At 41.6% G+C, this 24651-nt stretch overlaps 1 protein-coding gene across 4 annotated transcripts in view; it reads left to right on the top strand.

The window, feature by feature from the left end:
• The window catches only part of si:ch211-214c7.4, a 52863-nt gene that overhangs the window by 18594 nt on the left and 9618 nt on the right, over positions 1-24651 (top strand). For all 4 annotated transcript variants that reach the window (XM_039770436.1, XM_039770438.1, XM_039770439.1 and 1 more), the window contains exons 2-5: positions 3889-4515; positions 7938-8040; positions 15932-16095; positions 18559-22035. In XM_039770436.1, the coding sequence (XP_039626370.1) occupies positions 3954-4515; positions 7938-8040; positions 15932-16095; positions 18559-22035 (4306 nt within the window). In that variant the 5' untranslated portion in view covers positions 3889-3953. The remainder of the gene's footprint in view (positions 1-3888; positions 4516-7937; positions 8041-15931; positions 16096-18558; positions 22036-24651) is intronic.

The following is a 24651-nucleotide window of genomic DNA, read 5'->3' on the forward strand; positions in this document are numbered from 1 at the left end:
GCAAACGAATGATAAACGTACAGAGAAAGAGGATGAAAACTAGGAATGCGCAAGTCGAGTGTATTCACTGCACGTTGTTACTGGTATTACATGATACATGCTTATGGTAAGGTGGTATAAGTGGTGAGTTTTTATTTTGTTTTTTATTTCAATTGCTGATCTGCTTTATTAGAATTCTGGGTTATAGAGACCTGAAACCTAGGCAATCGGCATCAATTACAAGGCAAGACCCAAACATGGATGGACCGCCATTCTGTCACGGTAATATGCGCAAACCCACCCAGACATTGTGAAGAAGCAGTTCTAATCATTTTGATTTCTGTTTTTAAATTTAACTAGGGGGCACTGCCCCCACTCGCTTTGCTCGCCAACCCCGCGCTACACGCTAGCTTCTTTGCAGTTCTGCTGCTCGCGTATGGGGATGCGGATATACAATTTAAACGCATCATTTTCATGGGAATTGTTACATATGCATCAACGCAACGTAATACTGCCCGTGATTGAATTTTGTTTCTTTCTCTCTCTATTAAATAAAACAATTTTTTCAAATGTTTGTCTCCCAGGTGTGTGAATTGTCTTTGCAAAAGCTATTCTAATGGGAAACTGTAGACATTTTAATATGAATGGCATCAAGATCTCCTTTTGTTTTGTGATGTTATCCCCTGAAGATGTACTCCTTTACCTTTCTTGGATAAATCCTTCTTTCTATAGTAATTTGTGCAGAAGAAGTCCAGACCGTGTCAATGGTTGTAGATATTCTTTTGATATTGTAAGTTGATTTCATCTTCCGCACCATCACCAACTGTTTCAAAGTAGTCTAATGATGCGCATTTAACCAAGTTGCTGTGTAATCGTTTGATATTTTTGGATGCATTTAACCAATTTGATGTGTCACTGATCAACTTTTTTGGCGTTAATTCGTTTGACTTTCTCGTTGCCAGGGTTGCACGTGTACGTTTTTTTTTTTTTATGTTGATAACCCTTCGTGGTGAAATTCTTCAAAAAGATTTGGACATAAGTCGTCTTTAATTGGGAAGTTAAAGTGAGGAAAAGCGGAGAGTGCAGGAAGTGTGTCTGACCAAAGCATTCATTCACACGAATGAGAGCTGAGAGGACGGTGGGACTTGAAAAAATCTCAAGGCAAAAGTCTCGTCTCATGGGACTTGGGGGAAGTCCCGTCGAAGGATTTTATTTTATATAATGGAGAGAGATGTATTGAGCTATATTTTCTGAACCTCTGTATTCCGTTTCATCATTGCTAGGGGACCAATGGCCATCATAAGGTTGGAATCCTGCCTGTGGCTGATTCAGGTGTGTCATAGGTAAACATAACAAGAGGGCTAGAAATGACATTCATTACATGTGGTGGTGTGTGGTTTTTTGTTTGTTTTTTTTTGTTTGTTTTTTAGGGTGTAGGAGGAAATGAAATTTTGGGTAAAAATGTGTGCCGGCACTGGTAGAAAGTGAAAGACAGGTAGAAAGTGAAAGACAGATTGAAAGAGAGCTGGAGTTTGTATCTTAGCAAAAGCACCAACCAGCAGTTGCCATAGGTGCAAGGATCAGAAAAGGATCACTTAAATAAAGCTATTAAGTATACTTGTAAAATGTTTATAATTGTAAAAAAGTACAAGAAACTTTTTTTATTAAAATAACTGAGTTGTATTAAAAAAAAAAAAAATACTGTATATACTCGCATACACAGTACAGGCCTAAAGTTTGGCCACACCTCCTCATTAATGTGTTTTCTTTATTTTCATGACCATTTACATTGGTAGATTCTCACTGAAGGCAACAAAACTATGAATGAACACATGTGGAGTTATGTACTTAACAAAAAAAGGTGAAATCACTGAAAACATATTTTATATTCTAGTTTCTTCAAAATAGCCACCCTTTGCTCTGATTACTGCTTTGCACACTCTTGGCATTCTCTCGATGAGCTTCAACAGGTAGTCACCTCAAATGGTTTTCACTTCACCGGTGTGCCTTATCAGGTTATTTAGTGGAATTTCTTGCTTTATCAATGGGGTTGGGACCAGCAGTTGTGTTGTGCAGAAGTCAGGTTAGTTGGACGATCATTTATTTTTCAACAGGACAAGGACCCCAAACACACCTCCAGTCTGTGTAAGGGCTATTTGACCAAGAAGGAGAGTGATGGAGTGCTGGAAATGGTCATGAAAATAAAGAAAACACATTGAATGAGGAGGTGTGCCCAAACTTTTGGCCCGTACTGTAAGTCAGGGCTTGATTAACGTGTAATTTTCCTGTCTTTTTAATAATGTTGGTTGTATAAATCGAATGTGGAAAACTCGCACTATTTGTCCAAGAGATTACGATCTGGTAACGCCAACCTGAGAGAGTCACCACAGAGCATAGGGCTTTTTTTTTTTTTTTTGTACTTGTCTACGTGACCACACTGTAATACCCCAAACTATTCCGAAGCAACGTTTGCACTGTTATGCTTTTTTTTTTGTATCTCGCACCCTCATACACCTTTATCGTAAGGGCATCTCTTTATCTGTGATGGAGCTGGTTTTAAATTAAAAGTCGAAGTGGCAAAAGAAATTGGTAACTGCGATGCTGTGGCAAAATTCAATGTGTCTGAGAAACTGGTGCGAGACTGGAGGAAGCAAGAAGAAAGTTTAAGTGTCGTATTTTTGAGCGGGTGTATAAGTCGGGGTCTGATTTTTATCGCTTTTTTTTTTTTTTTCGGGTTTCTAGATCCAACTTGTACGTGAGTAAATATGGGATCTACAAAATCCTAAATGGTATTTTATAGACTCCTGTAAACATACAGTTCTCGGCCTTTATTTATATATGGTTTGTGTGTGTATTTATATTGGTGCACTCGCGCACAAACCTGGAGAGGCTCAACCATGATGACGATTGCCTTTTTCAGAGTTGTCCGTTTTCATGATTGTTGGCGTTTGGAGCATATCCCAGCAGCACTGGACAAAGTGCCAGTCCATTTGCAGGATCCACTCACGCAGGACCAATTTTTGACTCGCCAGTGAACTTAACCAGCATATCTTTGTCAGTGGGGGGGGGGAAGGCTCCCATAGCCGTGAGGAGAATGTCCTGTTTGCTTAATGCATGCCACACTTGTGGAAGGAATGCGTGTTAATCTTTTGTTCATGACTTGCACTGCACAGTTTAGAAAGTGCCAGTTTATTGTGGGATCTCTTTTTTTTTTTGGGGGGGGGGATAATGGAGAACCGGAGTCCAATTTATAACTGATTGCTGACATAAGCTTAAAAGCTTTCCTTGGTAAAACTATGCTCCTGCCAGCCCTTGCAGTAGTAGCTGTGCCAAGCTGGAATGACGAAGCCCCCACCCCTTCTCCTTATAGAAACACACTCCTAAAAATACATCAATATTTGTAAATACTTCTAATCTGACAAGCTGACTGAAATGTAGTTCCTAACCTGAATTTCCACTCCTGTGATACAAATGGCATAAATCGGTTCCTCACCTGCAGGCGTCCTACAGTAGTGTCTGTGGGCATTCGGTTACTTGTGCCCACAGGAGCTCCATAGAGAACTGTGGGCTTTACACATAACCACAACCGTGCAGAAGCTCTTGCTGTATCTTGAAAGTTGTCCTAAGTAGAAGACTGGCATCAGTGTGATATTGCAGAGCTACCTCTTTTAAACTTGATTTATGGCAGGCAAGATACTGGTCATCTGTGAAGACTTTCACTGTAGTCGCTGATATAACGCTTTTTTTTTAGATAGCAATGGTGCAGGCATTTGATTATGGAAAAAGATGATCTGCTGTGGCAGCTGAAAGAAGAAAAAGGTGCATTCATGTGATAGACAATTGCTTGTAGATACCGTTGTCCTCTTAATGCTGCTTCACTCTGCATTCCTTTTTGTTTTTCTCTGCTAGGTTGTCACAATTTTGAAGCACGGAAGTTTTCACTGTTAAAGCCAAAGCCATAAACTGGAGGAGAGATGAAATCTGATGGGGTTGCCGCAGCTGAACCAATGACGGTGCAGAGTGCAGAGCCTGGTAATGAAGCTTCGCCACCGGGGGATGTATTGCCCCCGCAGTCAACGGAAAACCAGCAAGCAGCTGGGAATCCAGCTACTCCTAAATCAAAGGCAGCAAATGGGAAGGCAATGGGAGAAGGCAAGCCTAAAGCCAAAGGTGTTGGTGGTGCAGTAAAGGGTAGGCCCAATGCTGCGCCAGTCAAGACGACTAGTTCTGCGGCCTCCTCCAAAACGAATGACACTCACGCCAGAACATCTAATGGAACACAGAGACCAATTACTAATGGAGTAGCCAAAAAAAACCCACCAACAGCTACTGAAAAGAAAGTCGCAGCAGTAGCTCCGGCTAAAAAACCTGTTGCCCCAAATGCCAAAATTGCTGACAAGAAGCTTGGAGTGGCTCGACCTGCCACAGCACCTTCCTCATCCACCCTATCAGCCAATGGGGTGAAGCAAACTGTGCCAACAAAAAAGCCAGGATCCACTGGAGTCACAACAGCAAAAGTGCGTCCTTCGACATCTGGTACGTTTTTGAAAGTGTGTATGGAGCACTTATGTCTATTTTTGTTTGTTTTACGGGATAGGCTTCCCATGTAGAAAGATCTTAATATTGTGTATATGTGCTATTATAATAAATGCATGATGATTTATGCAGAGAGCAAGATGGTTTGTTCAGTGTTGAAAAAGCTTCTTGCAAGTGACCCCAAAGTGAATAGGCTACACGCTACAGTAACGTCTCTCTAAGTTAGAAAAAATGCTCTTGTTGACAGCAAAAAATTGAGGTTTATTGCCTGTATCCTTGAACTCTTAATTCTGTGCAGTCACTACAGTAAATTACATTCTTTACATCCTGGCTTTTAATCTGAGTAGAAATGCACACATTTTATTTATAAACGCACTTTTTTGATCGCTGGGTCTGAAGTTGTCTAAAGGATTGTCAGTCTAAGCTGCACACGTCTGATGAGCCTCACATTTGAGAAGCCATGTTTCCGAAAGGAAGCTGGATAGAATTTCTACCACACCAAGTAGAATGACCGAGAAGTGGTAAAGTATACTGTCTAATAGTTTTAATGGAAAAACGAAAACGCCGGTCCTGACCCCAGTGGGTTTCCATAGGGGGCAACGCTGACGTAACAGCAAACAATATCGGTCAAGTCAAGTTGGGGAGCATGCACTGGTACAGCGTGCTGCTGCACCTACCACACATCGAAACAACTCGGGGTCCCGGTTGGCAGACACGTGGCCCAGTCCCACCCTCCGGAAATGACCCTATCTCTGCCGCAGCCAGGTGTTACCTGGGTGACCCCTTGGCCTGGTCCAGCTACTCGGGTCCTCAACAATGAGCTGGATCACCCTCGGGGGAAACGCGCCACGTGGCTGTAGTGCCGTAACTGACGCTCGCTCACAATGCAGGTAATGTGCCTCATTCGGGACTCCATGAGTAACAGTCAAACCAACGGTACCCAAGGATTTTCTGGTGAGACACGGTACCAAAGGAGTCCAGTCTTCATCTCGGGTCACTGGATAAGTCCTTTGTACTCCATCATATTTAGAGTCCTGGTGCTTCCTGTCTATATGATTGTGAAACAATTCAGGGTGAGGAAAAAAAAAAAAATCTGAAGTTCCTTGTGATGTCTTATTACTATGTCATGTATCACAACATCCCACATGGATCAATCTTGGAAAAAATACATTTAATATATAATTTGCGGAAGATCCCCTCAAATGTCTGGGGCGCGTGTTTCAGATGCTTCTTCCCTCGCTTGATATTTGTCAAGACACATCACTATTGCAGGTGAACTGATCACCTGCTTGTTCAACAACATTTATTTTATTTCTAGAGCCCATTTTCATACAAATGATGGAGCTCAAAGTGCTTTACAGGATAAAGAAAGAGAAAAAAGACTTATCTTCTTCTGGCTGCTCCGGTTAGGGGTTGCAACAGCGGACGATCATCCATCTCTTCCTGCCTCGTCATCTTGCTCTGTCACCCCCATCACCTGCATGTCCTCTCTCACCACATCCATAAACCTCCTCTTAGGCCTTCCTCTTTTCCTCTTCCCTGTCAGCTCTATCCTTAGCACCCTTCACCCAATACACCCAGCATCTCTCCTCTGCACATGTCCAAACCAATGCATCTTGCACCTCTGCCTTTTGTCTCCCAACCGTCCAACTTGAGCTGACCCTCTAACGTCCTTGTTTCTAATCTTATCCATCCTCATAAACAATAAAAGTAGGTAATACTTTTTATTCTCGGATAATTAAGTAAGGTCCAATGACCAGGGAGGACAGAAAAAAAACACACAAAAAAAACTCCAGACGGCTGGAGGAGGAAAAACAAAATCTGCAGGGGTTATGAGGCCACGAGACCACCCAGCACCCTCTACGCATTCTACATAACGTCAATGATCTCAATCGGCCCTCATGGTTTTCAGGCTACAAATGGAAGAATTAGATGGTGACGGTTATGTGGGCCTGTGGCAGGCTGCTTTGATCAGTTGTTGAATGGGCTGGGTTGGGGAGAACAGCAGAGAGAGTAGGGTTAGTACAGATTTCAGAGCCAAATTGGTTATCAACAAATGCAACACATACTTTCTGCCCGATTTGTCTTTTATTCCCTTTTTCCCTTTTAATTCTCTTGATTTATACACCTTTCAGACTATGCTCAGCAGTATATTAATACCAACATGAAGAGTCGTGGTATCAAATGAATGAGCTGCTACAGAGCAGGATTCCAGACAATGAACGAGGATCATGTTTGTTTTCCTTTCCCCCCCCAATTCAAAAGGTCGTTCTTGTTTGAGCATGCTCTTTCACTCACGAGAGGATTATCTAGCAATATTTTTACAATAATACACGTGTTTAGGATGTCATGAGCGTACAACCCGATACTTGACATAAACAACTTGAGATTTTTTTTTTTTGTTTTGTTTGTGTACGTTTTGATATTGTTTGCATTTCAATGTTATCCTCCCCCCCCCCGTTAAAATGTCTGAATAATTAATCGAGTTTTTCCATGAAAATGCCGGACTACATTTTCCTTGGCTACATCTACAAACAATGTGGGAGAAGTAACTTTTATCTAAAAGCAGGCAATGTCTTTGTCATTTGTCAAACTGTTACTTAAAAAAGTTGATATTGCTATTTTGCAAGATTATTTTTAAGATATTTCCTTATGCACTTCAGAAGTCAGTCAGTCAGTCATGGTCCTAACACAGGGTCACGGGGGGGGTGTCCGCTGGAGCCAATCCCAGGGCGCAAGGCAGAAACAAACCCCGGGCAGGGTGCCAGCCCACCGCAGGGCACACTAGGGACAATTTAGGGTTGACAGTGCGCCTAACCTGCATGTCTTTGGACTGTGGGAGGAAACTCCTGCAAACTCCATGCAGGGAAGACCCAGGAAGCGTACCCGGGTCTCCTTACTGTGAGGAAGCGGCGCTACCAGTGCGCCACCGTGCCGCCCTCACTTCAGAAGTTCCATCTATTATTAAACCTGCTTAATAAAATACAGGGTTAGGGGAACCATGGCCTTCAGAAAGTAAGTGCCAGCCCTGAACATTTGCCAGTTAATTGCAGAACCAACTCCTGGGTACACGCTGAGACTGGGCACCAACAGTACATGAATTGCGTTCCCTTAACGCTGGGATGCAGAAAGTAAACCAGAGCACCCAGAGGAGGCACACACTTGAAGCACGAGTAAACTCCAGATGCATACTGACTAGCCAGGAATTGAATTCTAGGTCTTGGAACTAAGCTAGGGTTGTACTGGAATTTGAGTCCAAAGGTCTGGAGCTGAAGCAGCAGTGCCAGTGTGCTGTCCAGATAGCTCAGACAGAGTAGTAGACTATTCAGAGGGTGCACTATGCTGTTTGAGAATAAACTGATTTAGACCAACCCAATCTTTTGTTACAGTATTTAGTGAAATTTTGATATCTTCTTTTTCAGCCAGTTCAACACTAAAGACCACTTCCACTGCTCCTTCTAAATCGACCGTGGGGCCTGCAGCAGGAGCTAAAACTGAGAAACCAGGAGTTACAAAGACAAGCAGGTGAGTTGTTGGCCCATTCACTAGTCCAGCATGGCACCTGGAGTGGGTGCTGAAGTGGAAAAAAGTTGTGGGGCTGAATTGACTTGCCATCTTTCAAACAGTATTTACTTGTTAGCTGTCTGGGTGCTAAATTGGTTCTCTATCAGCAGATGTATACCAGCCTATAAACATACAGCATATATATTTTCAAAACCAGTCCTTAGTCAAGGAACGGTGCAGGGTGTTCCTACTCTTGGTAAAGCTGCTGACCCATCATATCTGGCGAAGGTTTGAGGATGTCCAATGTTCCATTCAGTTATCTTCATACAAACAAACAAACTTAACACGTGTGTTTTGATTTTGTTCCTGTAAGCCTTATTCAATAATTATAATAATAATTCAATAATTTGTTCCTGTAAGACCTATTTGTTTCTCTATAAATATGTTGGGAGAAAGCTCCCTATAAATCATTTTTCATCTTGCTTGTCACACTTTTGAGATGGACAGAGGATGCTTCTAGAGGATCTTGAGAGCTGGTGAGAGGAAGCAGCCTGTTTGAGAGATTAAGTGCAACCAATCCCTTTTTCATAATAAATTATGTGCACCTCTGGGCAGTGAATACAGTTAGGTTGTCAAAACTCCATTACCCTCTGAGGCTTGGTGATCAATTGCAAGAAAATATCTGTTCACGCCAACAGGCATCCAGAATGTTAAGCCACTTGAATGAATGCATTGGCACAGCTGTAGCAGCCATTTAGCAAAGCTGTGAGTTTGATTGCAGAATCTGTACGACTTACTGCTGCTGTCCTTAAATTCCTCTTATCTTACTAATATCCACCCCACCCCTGCTGCAATTGGGCGCATTTCATTTAAAAGTTCTTCTCGCACAGAAGAGCCTTGGCTAAGCTTGCTGGTATAGCCACGCAGCTGCTGGTGGAGTGGTGCCTTGTATGCGACTGTGGACATTAAACATACGGCGGAAATACAGTAGTTCTCATATATGTAAGATCTCCTCAGAATGATTGTCAGGGGTGCTTGTAGCAGTCCTCCTGTCAGTAACGTCCGAGTAGTTAACATGTCTGAAGTCCTTGTGATGTAGTGGGCTGAGCCTAAACTTAGATGACAACATTTTAGAGTCGTGCTGGAGACAAAGCTGTGAATTTTTTTATTTTGGTAACTTTGTCACAGTATTTTCTCTATACTATAGTTGCCTCTAAACACATTCTGGGGTGACTTTCCTCCAACAGTTCAATAAGCATATGACATTTTACAATGCTAGTAAGTGTCCTTTGTTTTATTTCTGTTGACTGATTTGTTTGTGAGCCATCTTGTCGATGGATTTGCTTCCGGACCCACACACACCCCACTCTGAATGTGGTCAGATACAGTAGCGTAAATCTTTGTCATAGATATAAACACCTCGATCATTGTTGCTGTTCAGCGACTAAATATGATGAGTTTGATCTGGCCAATAGGAGCCACTTTTATGCTTTCCACAGCCACAAAAAAGTTGTCTGCAAGCCAGCTTTTTCTTGCCAGACGTGAGTGCTATAAAACTGGACCTGTGTCACATTGTCAGTGGTGCCCCACCTAGGCCTCTTTATAATCATGATTTTTGTTTTATTTCACCTTATTTTCTTGTATTAGGAATTTGTTTGTTTTTGCATATCCCTTGGGGTCAGAGCGCATGGTCAGCCACTGTACAGCACCCCTGGAGCAATTGAAGGTTAAGGGCCTTGCTGAAGGGTCCAGTAGAGTTTTGGAACCCCGGTGTAACATATACCTTATTACCTATTCAAAAAGTGAACTACTCCTCATGTGGAGGAAGCCCATAATGTCATTCATTTGGTCTAATCAAGAACATGGAAACAAAAGAAGGAAAGGAAAGTTTGAGTACTGACACAGATATCACTTAGAAATTGTTAAAATATGAAGTAATATGAAAATAGTTTTGAAAATGTGTAAGAGGAGTGGTATTCATAAATATGCAAAATTTAATGACGGCCTTTTCTAATATTTTGATCATTTTATATTGGAAAATTTTATAATTATTGTTACAATTCATATTTTAATGGTAAAAATGATTTCTAAGTAGAAAAACCCAAGCCGGTTGTAAAATCATAAAAGGTTCTTCACTGTCCCTACTATGTTTATATAAATATATAAAAATAAAATTGGTTTTTTCTATCATTTTTTTTTAACCGTGAACTTGTTTTTGCATTATATAAATTACCTAAATTCTCAAATTGCCTCCTAAAAAAATCAAATTGCCCCACTCATTGGGAATCGCTGCATTATGTAAAGTATTAGTGTATTTGGAGATTGGCAGCTTAAGAAAAGCAAACCCCTTTGCCCCACATTCCTGTAAAAGTGATGCTATTCCTACTGGGTTATCCTAATATAACAAATACTTTGGTTTCAGGTAAAAGATGGACAGACTTGCTGGTACAATCGAGAGGAAACTCCATACAAACAGGGTGGTGCCCTTTTGGAGGTTGGGTAATTTGTCTTTTGAGTAACGTGAAGGCAAATTCTTTACAGTTACTGTACTAAAGTTAAGAAACTGAAGTAACAGCATTTAAAAACTGAATGGGAAACAATTTTCCAAGAATACATAGGCAAATAAGCATTACGGAATACTGATGGGCACAAAGTGTGACATAGGAGATTCACAATGTATTACAACCTTACCCTAAATAACCACTGCAAGTAGGGAAACTACTGATGCACCAAATATGTAAATTCTGGGGCAGTACTGATTAGTTGAATTTTACCTTAGTGGCATATGCTGATATCTGTCCTGCCATTGTTTAAATTTATTTTAAGTGCTAAAATTGCAGACAAGTTTGTTTTTTACGTTGCTTTAAATGAAAAGCATTATCCCCTTTTCATATTTAGGCCTTTGCAAATGTAGTTTCAGGAACAAATCTTAACTTTACTCCTTAGTTTTAAAAGTGCACTGTAGCAAGAGAATCGGAGTGGTAAGGTAAGTATGACTCTTGCTTTCCCAAATACATCTCTGCTGACAAAGGAGCAGCAGGCCGTGGTGCAGATGATGCAGAGATTTCCTCTTTAGCATTGAGGAAGGCCGACTGCTTGTCCACGTAGTGTGCGTGTGGTTTTTCTTGATCAGCAGTTAAAATGAGTTTTAAAGTTTTGCCCCTGCCAACCAGAACAAGTACAAACACTGCATGCTGCTTGTGTTTCTGAGAGTCATAGGAAAAATTGCCACACAGCAAACCACATTCTGTTGGGTGGGCAGTCTTGCTTCTGTGGCATGGATACTTGGTTTGTCATTTCATTGTTGTTGTAGCACTTTAGAAATCCTAATGACGTGCATTGGGGGGTGTGTGTGTGTCCGCATGGGTATAAAGTATATAAAACATTGGGGGGTATGTATATAATTCAAATATTTGCTAAAACCAATAAGATGGTTGGTTTAATGTGTGCTGTCTGCACAAACCTGTAGACCACGGGTGTCGAACTCCAGGCCTGGAGGGTCGCAGTGCCTGCAGGTTTTCATTCTAACCACCTTCATTAGTGACCAGTTTTTGCTGCGGATTAACTTTTGCTTTAGTATTAATTAACTTGACTCGGGCCCCCTTAGTTGTGTGTCTTTCTTTAATTAGCAGCCAAATAATAATGAGACACAACACAAGCTGCCACGTGACCAGCTCCCCTGTGCCCATCACACAATATCTGAAAATAAAAGGTGAAGGTCTCGGTGAGGTTGATCTAAATCAACAGTTTTGGAAATGTCTGCTGTAGCATGATGAGAACTGCAACAAGCCATGGAATTAATGAGAAGCCAATTCAAACTGTTAATTCAGCCTCTTCTTTAAGAAAATGGCTGGAGTGCAATTGGTTGGAGTTTGAATCTCTGATTTTAGCTGGTCATCTTTTGGCTCGTTTCACATTTTATTTCTGTTTGGCCGCCATTTAATGGAGAAACAAATCAATTTAGAGGACTGAATCCTTAAAATCAGGGCTATTAAAATGAAGGGAATAGGAGTTAATTAGCAGTGAAAACTGGTCACCGATTAGGAAAGGGGTTAGAATGAAAAGCTGCAGCTACTACGGCCCACCAGGTATGGAGTTTGACACCCCTGCTGTAGACGTTTAAGTAGTTGCTCTATCTTACAGCAGCCAGTGGGCTGTGGGCAAACTTATTTTAAGTGATCTTTTTTTTGTTTTAAGCATTACTTGAAATCTTCAGCTTACAATAGTCTTTAACCTTGCTGTTTTGGTATATTAAAATAACACTCCTAGTTTTAAAAGCAAGTTTACCTTTGTTTCTGACTCAATACTCTGGTTATCTTGTAGCCCTAAGCTAACTTCACTTGAATCTTGATTAACCGAAAGCAAGAAAATTTTCAAACGTTTGGTATGTGCTGACTGGAAAATATCCCAAGGCTTGCTGAAGTGAACTTTTTTTTTTTTTTTTCTTCCCCCATCAAATTGATGGTGTAATTGGACCTCTGGAGCAGCTGGAGATTAGGATGAACAGCTAAAATAGTGAAAGTGTCTGCCCATGTGGTGATGCCCCAGGTTTGTCAGCTTGGACAGAAATTTTATTTGCAGAAATTGAAAGGTAATGCAGCCTAGTAGGACGTTTTTGGAGTGTTTTTCATAAAGCAGTAGTGACAACTTGCATCTTGATGTAGCCTTTCAAATGGCATACAGGACTGTAAGTGAAAGCTCATTTCTTTTAGAGGGTGGTCGTCTTGGCTCGCCTTGCCATGATTATTTGAAGCATTCAAAAGGAGTTGTGTGGTTTCAAAAAATCGGAACATTTCAACTCCTTTACAATCTTTCTGCCCGCCTGGGGATGAGTTGATGCAAGTTTAATAATTTGCTGGTATGTTGTGAGCCGCAGAGTCTAAAGTTGTGCGGCAGCTCGGCCTTTACCAGTGTTAAGTGACAGAGCACCCTCTCGCCAAATTTACCACAAGAATATTTGCTGACATTGTTTTCCAAAAAAAGCCAACTTTAATAAAATGTACATGTGGATAATGAAGACTAAATTGCATTTTTGTTTGGTTTTAACTCCTACGAGATGTCTGGATTACACTTGCTGAGGTTCTAAATTTCTAAAAACACTTGTATATCGCAGAGCATCTCGATTTGGCGCATAACTGACTTCGCTTAGTGTGGATTTCAGTCCCTGGTTTTACCAGCAAGCTTTGCGGCAGCATTTCTCAACCTTTAAGTATTTGCAACCCAAGTTTTCATAACCGATTTAATCGCGCCCCCTAACGTTTTTTTTGAAAGGAGCCCACTAATACCATTTTGTTCTTTAATTAATGATATATCATAGGTGCATATTTTATTAGATAGATACTTTATTAATCCCAAGGGGAAATTCACATAATCCAGCAGCAGTATACTGCTACAAAGAAACAATATTAAATTAAATAGTAATAAAAATGAAAAAAATTGAAATAAAATTAATGTTCGCATTTACTCCCCCGGGTGGAACTTAAGAGTCGCATAGTGTGGGGTCTCCTCAGTCTGTCAGTGGAGCAGGACGGTGACAAAAGTCTGTCCTGAAGCTGCTCCTCTGTCTGGAGATGATCCTGTTCAGTGGATGCAGTGGATTCTTCATGATTGACAGGAATTTGCTCAATGCCCGTCGCTCTGCCACAGATGTTAAACTGTCCAACTTTAACCCTACAATAGAGCCTGCCTTCTTAACAAGTTTGTCCAGGCGTGAGGCGTCTCATCTTTATGCTGCCACCCCAGCACACCACCGCGTAGAAGAGGGCACTCGCCACAACCGTCTGGTAGAACATCTGCAGCATCTTACTGCAGATGTTGAAGGATGCCAACCTTCTCAAAGTATAGTCTGCTCTGTCCTCTCTTACACAGAACATCAGTATTGGCATTCCAGTCCAATTTATCATCCAGCTGCACTCCCAGGTATTTACAGGTCTGCACCCTCTGCACAGTCACCTCTGATGATCACAGGGTCCATGAGGGGCCTAGGCCTCCTAAAATCCACCACCAGCTCCTTGGTCTTGCTGGTGTTCAGGTGTAAGTGGTTTGAGTCGCACCATTTAACAAAGTCCTTGATTAGGTTCCTATACTCCTCCTCCTGCCCACTCCTGATGCAGCCCACAATAGCAGTGTCATCAGCAAACTTTTGCACGTGGCAGGACTCCGAGTCGTATTGGAAGTCTGATGTATACCTACTTATATCGACATTTATCTGACGCTATATTTTTCTAGTATCAGAATGTAGTTTAAGTTAATTAGTTTTGGTTTCAATATATGTATTTTTCATATTTTTGATTCCTGTTTTCTTTTTTTTCACATCTTTGCGCCCCCCTAGGGGGGCCCGCCCCAGAGTTTGAGAACCACTGCTTTGGGGCATGGACATTACGCACTTGAAACATTTCGGTGTGGTTTATTATCGTAATGTCGTTCTGAGGTACGTGGAACATTCAAGTCCTGCTTGGTCACAAGTGAAGATTGTGCGGCATACCATTGTCTATGTACAATGTTAGACTTCATATAGTAACAATGAGCCTTTTTTAAAAAGGTTGTGTGAATTATTGATTTACAAGACTTTTTTTTTTTTTTTTAAACACATTTTAATTCTCAAATTTTCTTTATACATATTATAAAAGAAAAATGGTGCATTTTCTGTCAAATCCTGGCCTTTTTAAATCAGTTTTGTTTAATAGGAAAGCTTTATATTTCACCAAAATACCCAACTAGTTTTGTTTTTAAATGCTCTTAAGAAAAGGTGCCCAACTGCCAGGAGAATGTCTGTCGAGTGCCCCTCTAGATTTGCATTACATGGGACCAAATCCCCCAAGCAGCGGCTCTGGTCCAGTACTTGACAGTGTAGGCAGGGGCACCAGTAGGTATATGAAGCAGCCCAGGCAGAAGTGTCCATTGTTCCTCCAATATGGTAGCAGGAGACTTGGCAGGTGTCCTTGGCCTGCCATCCGTGTTTGGGGATCCATTTTCCCTCTTACATAATGGGCAGTTTGATAGCTACGTTAGAAATCTGGTGTTTTTTTGAAGGTAAGTAATGGCTCAAAGGTGCAAAATGTAGGGAAGCCAAGAGATACTGGAGTTCAAGCCTGATGTTCCTGCAGAAAATAGAATGGCCAGCTCTGGTAACTGGCTTGGATTTTAAAACCACCACAGTGCAAGAGGCAGAGTGAATGCGGATTGAAATAAATACCCAAGTGGTGGGAAGAAATTCAGGAGATTACGCGTGTTTACTTATGTATGCCTCATTTTGTATATGCCTGATTCTTTTGTGTTTTTTTTTTTTAACATGTTAGTGGCACCTTTCAGAAATTAGTTTCACTAACATGAAAGTATTGATTTAAATAAATAAATAAATGTACACAGCTCTCTTTCAGCAGAATTGTTTTGCTCAAGGACTCCATGGCTGGGATGTTGCTGTAAGAAAAGCTGCTGTTGTGATTGCTTCTTCAGACTCGAGTGCTCCCCTCAGTGTTCAATTATCTCCAGCTTGTCTTCATATAAAGATTAATATGGTTACAATATTAGAATTGCTATTTGGAATAGAATTTTTTTTTTGTTAGTTTTACATAAAACATCCTACAGAATGTATGACTAAAGTGTATTTTAGGTTTAATTCAAATAGGTGGTAGAAAAAGGACTGAGATGTTGGCAGTGCCCTTTTTCTGTTTGTCACGAGTTTCCTAACACGTTTAAGGCTCGCCTTTGGAAATTAACAGATTTGATTATACCTTTTGCTGTTTCTTTTTTATTTCAGCCTTCAAAGCAGCTGATAACCATTTTAATTTATTTACCATGTGTGTGTTTTAATAGTGTCAATATTCATCAGTTTGTCTTGGCACGGGTAGTAATAACAGTTTGCTTCTTGCCCCCCTTTTTTTAACGCTGCTCTTTCTATGTTCTCCTGCAGACCTGTTGGCTCTTCCCAAGCAGCGACTCGCCCAACTAGTAATGCAACATCCAAGCCGCCAGCTCCTAAGCCTGCTTCAGCCAAAGTGGGGAGTACAGCGCCATCTAGTGCCAGAACCGCAGCAGTGGCTTCAAAGCCCTCATCTGCACCTGCAAACAAGAAAGGTAACCGACACTAAAGGCCTCCTAACCTACAAATACTTGAAGTGATTTTTGCCTAAAATGAGGTGCATCAGTTGAAAAAGAGAAGGCAGGACAGACTGTTTTGCTTTCTAGTATTACTGCAGTTGACTTTGCATTTGCTCACCATGGGGTGGGGGACACGTATACAGGGCACTTTACCTTGAAGCCGTCATTATGAATATGTTGTTGAAGTTGTCCTGATATGCAATAAAATTTTTATTCGTGCCCATTCTTTGTGTATGGATTAAGTGCTACCCTGCAGAGTATCAACATGCATCACTCCGCGTGTACTAATGGGCAGATTCATTATGTAAAACATGTAACAAAATGCTATTTCTTTATTGTGAGATTTCTGTATTTAGCTTTTTTTTTTTTTTTTTAACCCAGTTGTATATCAACATGTTCTTTTATATAATACGCTAATGTGACTATCGGTTTCTGTCCAAGGTTTTTAAATCGCCTGTAGTTCACAAACCGTTTGAACTATTGACCTGAAATTTCGTACACATATACTACGTGACCATTACTGTCCGCTTTCGGGGTGGTGATTGACCTCCAAGGTTATTCCTTATTTCATTGTAGAGTAGACTCTCGGCAACACGCGTACGGGCGCCGTTCTCATCCCTACCACCTTTTGCCATCACTTCTCCTACCTCTTGATATTAAAAAAAAAAAAAAAATATCATTCTTGAGGCAGATTGAAGACTTAAGTACCAGCTTAAGTGGAAAAATTAAGGAAACGTATTAAGTAATCGCAACACAAACACTGAATTCATCAGTTTTAATGTGAAAAGATGGTGATGAAAGAAGAGAAGAAGCGGGTCGCTAGGGTAGAGAAAAGAAGATATATATATATATAATTTATTTTACACACATCTGGTCTGAGAAAAAAAACTTTGATTTGAAAAATGCCATACTTGTCCTTTAACTGCAAGACTCCAGTGAACAGATTTTTGTTGGGCAGTTCACTTAAGTGGTAAGGACCGATCTAAACTGCTTCTGACCCACAGACCCTCTGGGACTCTGCCCCAGTGACTTAATATGCGGTCTTGTATGCTACTTGTTTGCCTCTTTCCCTTTAACAAAATACATGGAGTGTAGATTCTGGGGTTTACCTTTATATACCCGTGTGTAAGTCAGGTAGTCAAACCCGAAAAATCGATCATAAAATTGGACCCCGACTGATATGCCCGTTCACAAACACAACACAAACTGTCTTGCCTCCTCCAATCTCACATCAGTTTCTCAGACACACTGAATTTTGCAGCAGCATTGCAGTTACCAATTTTTTTCGCCACTTTGACTTTTAATTTAATAGATATCGGATGCCCTTACGATAAAGGTGTATGAGGGTGTGAAATGCAAAAAACGCAAATCGGCACAGATGTCTCTTCGGAATAGTTTGGGTATTACTGTGTGGTCACGTAGGCACAATAGAGAGAGTTGAGAGGTTAGGAGCACACTCTTGATACAGCGCGTTGCCACACCCACATAGAAGAAATGCAGTGTGCCCCATGGTTATTCTCTCAGGTGGGCATTAGCATATCAACTCTTGGACCAATAGTGTGAGTCTTCTACATTCGACTTGTACGACCAACATTATAAAATACCATAAATTATACGATAAAATCAAGTCCCGACTTACCTGCGAGTATATACGGTCGTTATTTATTTTTTTACATCTTCTTGCCTCCTCCAGTTTCTCAGGATACCTCGAATGTTGTAGCAGCATCACAGTTGCCAATACCTTTCGCCACTTCAATGACATTTAATTTAAAACCAAATTCTTATTTTCTTCTGATCGAAGCTCCACCGTAGATAAGGGGTGCTCTTACGATAAAGGTGTATGAGGGTGTGAGATACAAAAAACACAAATTGGTGCAAACGTTGCTTCGGAGTCGTTTGGGTATTACCGTGTGGTCAAGTAGGCACAATACATTGGGGGGGCGGAAGTGTTAGAGGCCGTGTGCTCCTTAGTGACTCTCTTAGGTGGGCGTTAACGTATCATCTCTTGGACCAATAGTGCGAGTTTTTTGCATTCGACTTATACAACCGACATTATAAAATACCAGAAATTATACTGTAAAATCAAGCCCCGACTTATCCGTGGGAGAACTTAAACGCGAGTATATACGATAGTTATGCTTTTAACTTTAAACAAAAATCACTAGCTGCTTTACTGCCATTTATGCTGCAGCTTTATCCAAGCCCCCTATTTAAATTATGCTGTATGGTTAAGTTTTCTTTGCATATATCATGTAAAACTTAATAGCTGTGTAACATGTCAATTTGCTTTTTTTTTGGCTGAAAAGTTCAAATTTAATTCTTCAGAAAATAAAACACTGCCAGTGTTTTGTGCATGTTCAGGAATCTGAAGCTCTGAAGTAATACTGTTTTTTGATCATTATTACTGAGATCTCCTTGTATATTTTTTTTTTTCCCTAGTCCCCGATGCCTCCAAAGTCTCCATTGCTAAGAAGCCCATAGCTGCTACTGCTCCAATCAAACCTTCAAAAAGTGAAACCCCAAAGGTAGCTTCAGCTGTCCCAGCCACAAATACAGAAACCAAGCGTTTATCTGCCACTCCTAAAGCAACTGAGAAAGTCAAGGCAAAGATCCAGCAGGAGTCCAAGACTCAGCCTTCCCCTTTGAAAACCACTGCAAGCCCTCGTACTCCATCCAGAGCGGGCCTGATGAAGACTGCTTCTCCCAGTCCAAAGAAGACCATTGGTAGCAGTGCCCCAATGCCAGTTAAACGCCTGGCAAAACCCACACAGTCCGTACAACCCATCATGAGCGGCGGGACAGCCACAAAAGAAGCCCAACCTCCTGCTACTTCTGAAGAAGTTACAGCCACTCCAGAAGCTGTGCCAGTGGTTGAAGCACAAACCTCAGAAACCGTGCTTGAGAGTCTGAATGAAAATGCTGTTCCACAAGATGTGTTGGAAACCACCTCTAAAGTTCCTGAGGAACCTGCAGTTCAAATTGCAGAAGTTCAGCCTGTTGTTCCTGATCTGGGGGACCTTCCACAGGAGACTCCACTTGTTGTTTTAGAGACACCCTTGGAAGTGCAGAATTCAGACCTCACAGAGGCACATCAAGAATCTGTGATTGAAGTTCCAGCATCACTTAAAGAAACCACAGTAGAAAAGCAAGGAGACAATGAAACCCCCATCCCTGAAAAACCAATTCTGGAGCTCCAGGAACCCGATGTCTTAGAAGATCACTCGGCTGCTGTCAGAGAACCCTTACTTGATCTTAGTGAGGTAACTGAAGTTCACCAATTTGCTACACCAGAAGTTTTGGGCGAGCATAGAGTTGAGACTGTTGTAACACCTCTGCAAGAAGATGTGCCTGTAGTTGAAAGTCCTGAATCTCTCCACTCACCAGATGTGCCTATGTTTGAGGAACAAAGGGAATCTAACAAAGTTCTACTCGCTGACCTGTCAGATGCTGCTATGACTGAAATGGAGTCTTTGCATGACGACTTACTTAAGGGACCTGAAAAGCCGCAGTCTGCCTTGCCTGACGAAAATGTACTTGTAGAATTGGAAATGAATATCGACAAGAGCGAGATTGAAAAAGCGGATACCGAAATTAACAATGATGATGACGACCATTCAGAAGACAGCAGGGTGTCGGTATCAGAAATGAGTGATGCCCCCGTAACAGAGTCTAGAACGATGGCAGAACCAACTGAATATATGGAAAAAAGTGAGATGTCTGGAATGGATCTTCACCATGGGATGGTTTCAGAAATGGATTCTGAAGACGTCAGTCATCCCTGCATGTCTGAACTTAGTGCCCCCGAGTCAAATGCAGGCATGCTAGAAAGTATGGACGATCTGAATGAGGTTGGCCGTGGAGGTTCTCCAGACATTGAAATTGTGCCTGATATCCAGGATGATTTGGACCAGCAAAGAGACGCAGTCCTCCAAGAAGCTAACCCGGAGATGGACCTTGAAGACAGAGAATGTGAAATGGATGTTGGGTCTGAGAAAGTTGAAGGTGCAGAGGATGTTGATCAGGAGGAGGATGAAGATGTGGAGATGGTGAGTGAGGTGGTTACAGAAAGCGGTCATGAGAGTTGTGGTAATCCTGAAGATGAAGACTTTGAAGAAGAAGAAATGCCCCGGGAACTAGAGCACATTATGCAAGCAACAAATCTCAATAACTTGACCCCCATTCATGTAGATGCTGCTTTGGCTACGGTGGCTCCTAGTTTAGATGTGCTACAAGATGAGCAAAGGGTCTGCCATAGCCTGGTCGATTTACTAGAGTTGCACAATGCATCAGATTTTCAGAATGTGCCCAACATTGGCTCAGCTGCTGAAGCGTGGGTTCCTCCTCAGGAACATGAGAGTGATTTAGCTCAGGCGATGAGCAAGAAAGAAGCCGACTTTTGTACAACAGAGCTACCAGAACAGAGTGATGCTCCTTGGTCTGCCAGTCAAGATAGTTGTTCTCAATCTGCAGTGGCTGCTTGGTCAGAGGAGTCCAATTTTAATCCCGTCAGTGTATTAGACGAGTTTTCTTCTGCTGCGAATGAACCCCTTGCTACTGAATATCAAGATTTGCACTCTGTTCTGGACCCATATGAAGTGGCAAGTGAGCCGCCGTCTTTGCTGGTCGAGTCTGTAATCGAGCAATGTTCCAAAAGAGAAGATCTTATTGCCCTCCAGTTAGAAAAGTGTCAGGGGGCCGCTGGCAGCAGCGACACTACGCTCGAGTTTGATCCTTACCCCGACGAATCTAAAAGGTACCATTCGTCTCCTCCGCCGCCTCCAGAGCCAGAGCATGAAAAGGGCCTGTCTAAGTCGAGTACGCTGAGTGGGCCAGAGCTCGCAGCTCAGAGCAGCAGTGAGACAAGCACTCCTGAAGAACTTAAAGACTTTGACAGCAGCTCGGGAGTGGAATCGAGATCGGATGAAAAAGTAGCTGGAGTTCCTCCAATTGACCAGGCTAACAGCCCCGTGGAAGAGCTTCCCATTGATCAGGATTTGGGGATTCACTTGGACAAAGGAGATGACGAGGCAGAAACACTACCTGCCGATGAGATTTTGGGGGACCCTCCAACAGAACCGGCATCCTCCTCTGAGGACATAACAGAAGAGGAGGATGATCATTCAGATACCGAGGGAGAAATGCTGATTAATGATCCAGGAGCGATGGATTTTAATGGCATTGATAACCTTGCCTTTGAAGAGAAAGGAAAACTCTTGGCGGCAGCGGCTGCCGCCGCTGCCCAGGAGAATAAGATCCAGACTGAACTTCAGTCTGTGGATGAAACGGAGGAACATCTGATGTCTGCTGATGCAGGGGGCGCAGACACCCCCCATTCTGCCAATTCAGTAGCCTCCTATGTTTTTGATAGCACTTCAAATGCCCATTCCACTGCAGAAAGCTGTGGCAAGAGTCCTGGTATCTTCTCTCTTGAGAATGAAGACCAGCTGCTGGAGGAAGGTGCAGATCCTACGTTGATAAAGGAGCTAAAGCTCCAGGAGGAGGAGCAGCAGCAGCACCACCACCACCACCACCCCCCTGCTGAGGATTTCGCCCAGGAATCCATGGAGAGAGTGGCACCTACATATAATGACTCTGACCAGAATGTGGATCTACTTCCCTTGGAAGATGTCTCCTGCAAGATGGTTCCCCAGCAGCTCTGCCTAAACCCAGATGGGGACGAAGACTGCGAGTACATGTCCTGTCCCAAGACCACTTTTGCCAGCATGCTAGGAAATTTTGAAACGGACTGTCCCATGGCAAGCCCTGGAATGCTGCATCAGGATTTGCCAAGCGAGGACTCAAATGAGGATTCCCCCGATAATGCACTTAGCTCTTCTGACATGACCCCGGGCGATGGTGACATGGTCCCACCCTACTACTCGGCTATTTGTGAAAAGACTGATAACGTGCTGGCAGGTAATGTATAGTGCAGAGTATTTAGGGGTGATGCTGTAGGGCTTCATATTTCTGTGCCACTTTTCATTATGGCTTAAGTTCTTATATGTGCAATAGCTGATAGAGACCCCCAAAACAGAAGCATTACAGTAAGTAATCACTTAGCACATGGTTTATAAGAAGTATTTTTTTTTTTTTGTTTTTGTTAAGCCGTTAACTTATTAAAGGACTCTTTACCTCTGTATATTCCTACTGTTTTTAACCTAAAATGTGTTCCCCTGTTTTTGTATGTGCATCACTGGAATGTTTTACACTTTCAAACGTAGGGATTTGTACTTCAGCCTTCAGTTTTATTGTTTTTTTTTCGAAATTAAAAAAAAAAAATAGCTTTAAATAAAAGTAGATATTTAATGATCTTTTTCTGCAAAAATTTTTTTCTTTGTAAAATTTAATACAGGTTTCCTACCTGTTGAGACCCTTTTTGGCCCATGCCCCTTTGTTTCCTTCTGCCTTCCTAAAGTCGTCACCACCTTTTTTTTTTTTTTTTTTGTTTAAATTTTGTACTTCAAGTAATTTTCATTTACAAGGGGTACTTTATGTATTTAAATCTAATATGTGCATTAAATAAATGTTAAGGTCCGTTTAAACATAGTCTTCCTCGGCAGCATGGCATTCAGAGCTAATGGAGCCCGTGTTGCACATTTCTGTCCTCCTCTGCTTCTAAATACATTTTTTTTTTTTTTGGTTCCTACACTGTATCCCATGCTGAGCCCTCATTCGTTTTGTCATTTATTTTCTGCTGTTTTGGGCTTTTGAATTTTATGTTCGTGTTGAAGTCTGGTGTAGTTTGTCAAACAGAATTTGCCACCTTTAAAATTACTACTACAGCTGCACCCTGGCAGATCTCCCAGATTGGCATTCACTTCAAGAGATCCAGCAAATAGTTCCCTGCTTGATTTTGTGACCTTTTGGTTGTGTTCTGGTGACACCCTTCTGACATCTTTCTGCTAGCTACCAGCTGTGACCCACATGTGCTTCAAATAGTCCACCAGAACCTAGTGCCCCTCTAGATCAGGCAGGTGAGCAATGTTGGTCCTGGAGGAGGCCGCAAGGTTTTGTTCTGGCCCAGTTTCTTAATGAGAAGTCAATCATTGCTGTTGCAACACTTCTTGTTCAAACAACATTTTTCTGCTTCATTTTAATTATCTTGCTTAACATTTCCCCCCTTTATCTTAAATAGCTGCATTCCCCCTTTTTTTTTTTAAGCCTCTTATTAGCAATAAGATGCAAATGAAAAAGGAGCCAGCAGTTCTCCAACTTCTCTCCATTCACACCAGTGTGGAATCATCATGAAACATCTGTTTTAATCAAATATTTGTAAGGAAACAGAGGAGGAAAAAAGTAAAGGACTGAGAATTACTCGGCCACTAAGGCAGGGGTCCTCAGTCACAGTCCTGGAGGGCCGCAGTGCCTGTAGGTTTTTGCTCCAACCCAATTGCTTAAGTAACACTTCTGCTTCGCTTTAGTGGTCTCGCTCATTAAGATTTTGAACTTTTTTTGCTTATTTTAGTTGTAAACGGCTGTATTCTTGGTTTTTAATGGCTCCTAATTAGCAATAAGATGCAAATGACAAGAGACCACCATTTACACCTGTGTATTTATCATGCACTATTGGGTTTAATTAAATACTTGGAAGGAAAGTGAAGGACTGAGAATTACTCCATTTTAGCCTTTAAATCATTAGAACATCAGAACCCTCTAGATGAGAACAGGCCATTCAGCCCAACAAAGCTCGCCAGTCCTATCCACTTCTTTATTCTAAAAAGTCCCTAACGTCTTACTGTCCACCACACTACTCGGTCTCTTATTCCATGTGTCTGTCATTCTTTGTGTAATGAAAAACTTCCTAATATTTGTGCGAAATTTACCCTTAAGTGTCTAACTGTGTCTACATGTTCTTGATGAACTTGTTTTAAAATAAGTCTCGATCCACTAATTCAATAGAATAGAATGCCTTTTATTGTCCCTATACACATGAACAATGAGATTAAAAGCAGTTCCTTCAGTGCAGACATATCTAGAACACAAGTAAATAAACAAATGGTCCAAAGAGTTGCAAAAACGTTCTGCGACACTATATACATATGGAAAGAATAATAACTATTGGTATATTGCACAATCATGTGCAGTGAGTAGTGGATGTTAAACCCTGAGAGTAATGATATTGTCCAGTGTACAGATATTGCACAGTTTGTTCCGTTCATAATTTTAAACACTTCAGTCATGTCACCTCTTAATCTTCTTTTGATTAAACTGTAAAGGCTCAGCTTTTTTAATCTTTCCTCATAACTCAACCCATGTAGCCCTGAATCAGCCCAGTCGCTCATCTCTGGACCTTTTTCTAGTGCTGTTATGTCATTTGGATGATCGAGGATATGAGAATGAGCTGCCATAGCAGAGTTAAAGCACTAACAAGTCATGAAGTTAAATTATTGGCAAGAATTGCTTTCTAATTAAGCAACTGGGTTGGAATAAAAACCTGCAGCCACTGCGGCCCTCCAGGACTGTGACTGAGGGACCCCTGCTCTAAGGCTAAAAGTCATTTGGAGGATGTCTTTGGAAAGTGCAGATTAGGTG

This window comes from Polypterus senegalus, chromosome 12 (assembly GCF_016835505.1).
Source record: "Polypterus senegalus isolate Bchr_013 chromosome 12, ASM1683550v1, whole genome shotgun sequence".
Taxonomy (NCBI): Eukaryota; Metazoa; Chordata; class Cladistia; order Polypteriformes; family Polypteridae; genus Polypterus; species Polypterus senegalus.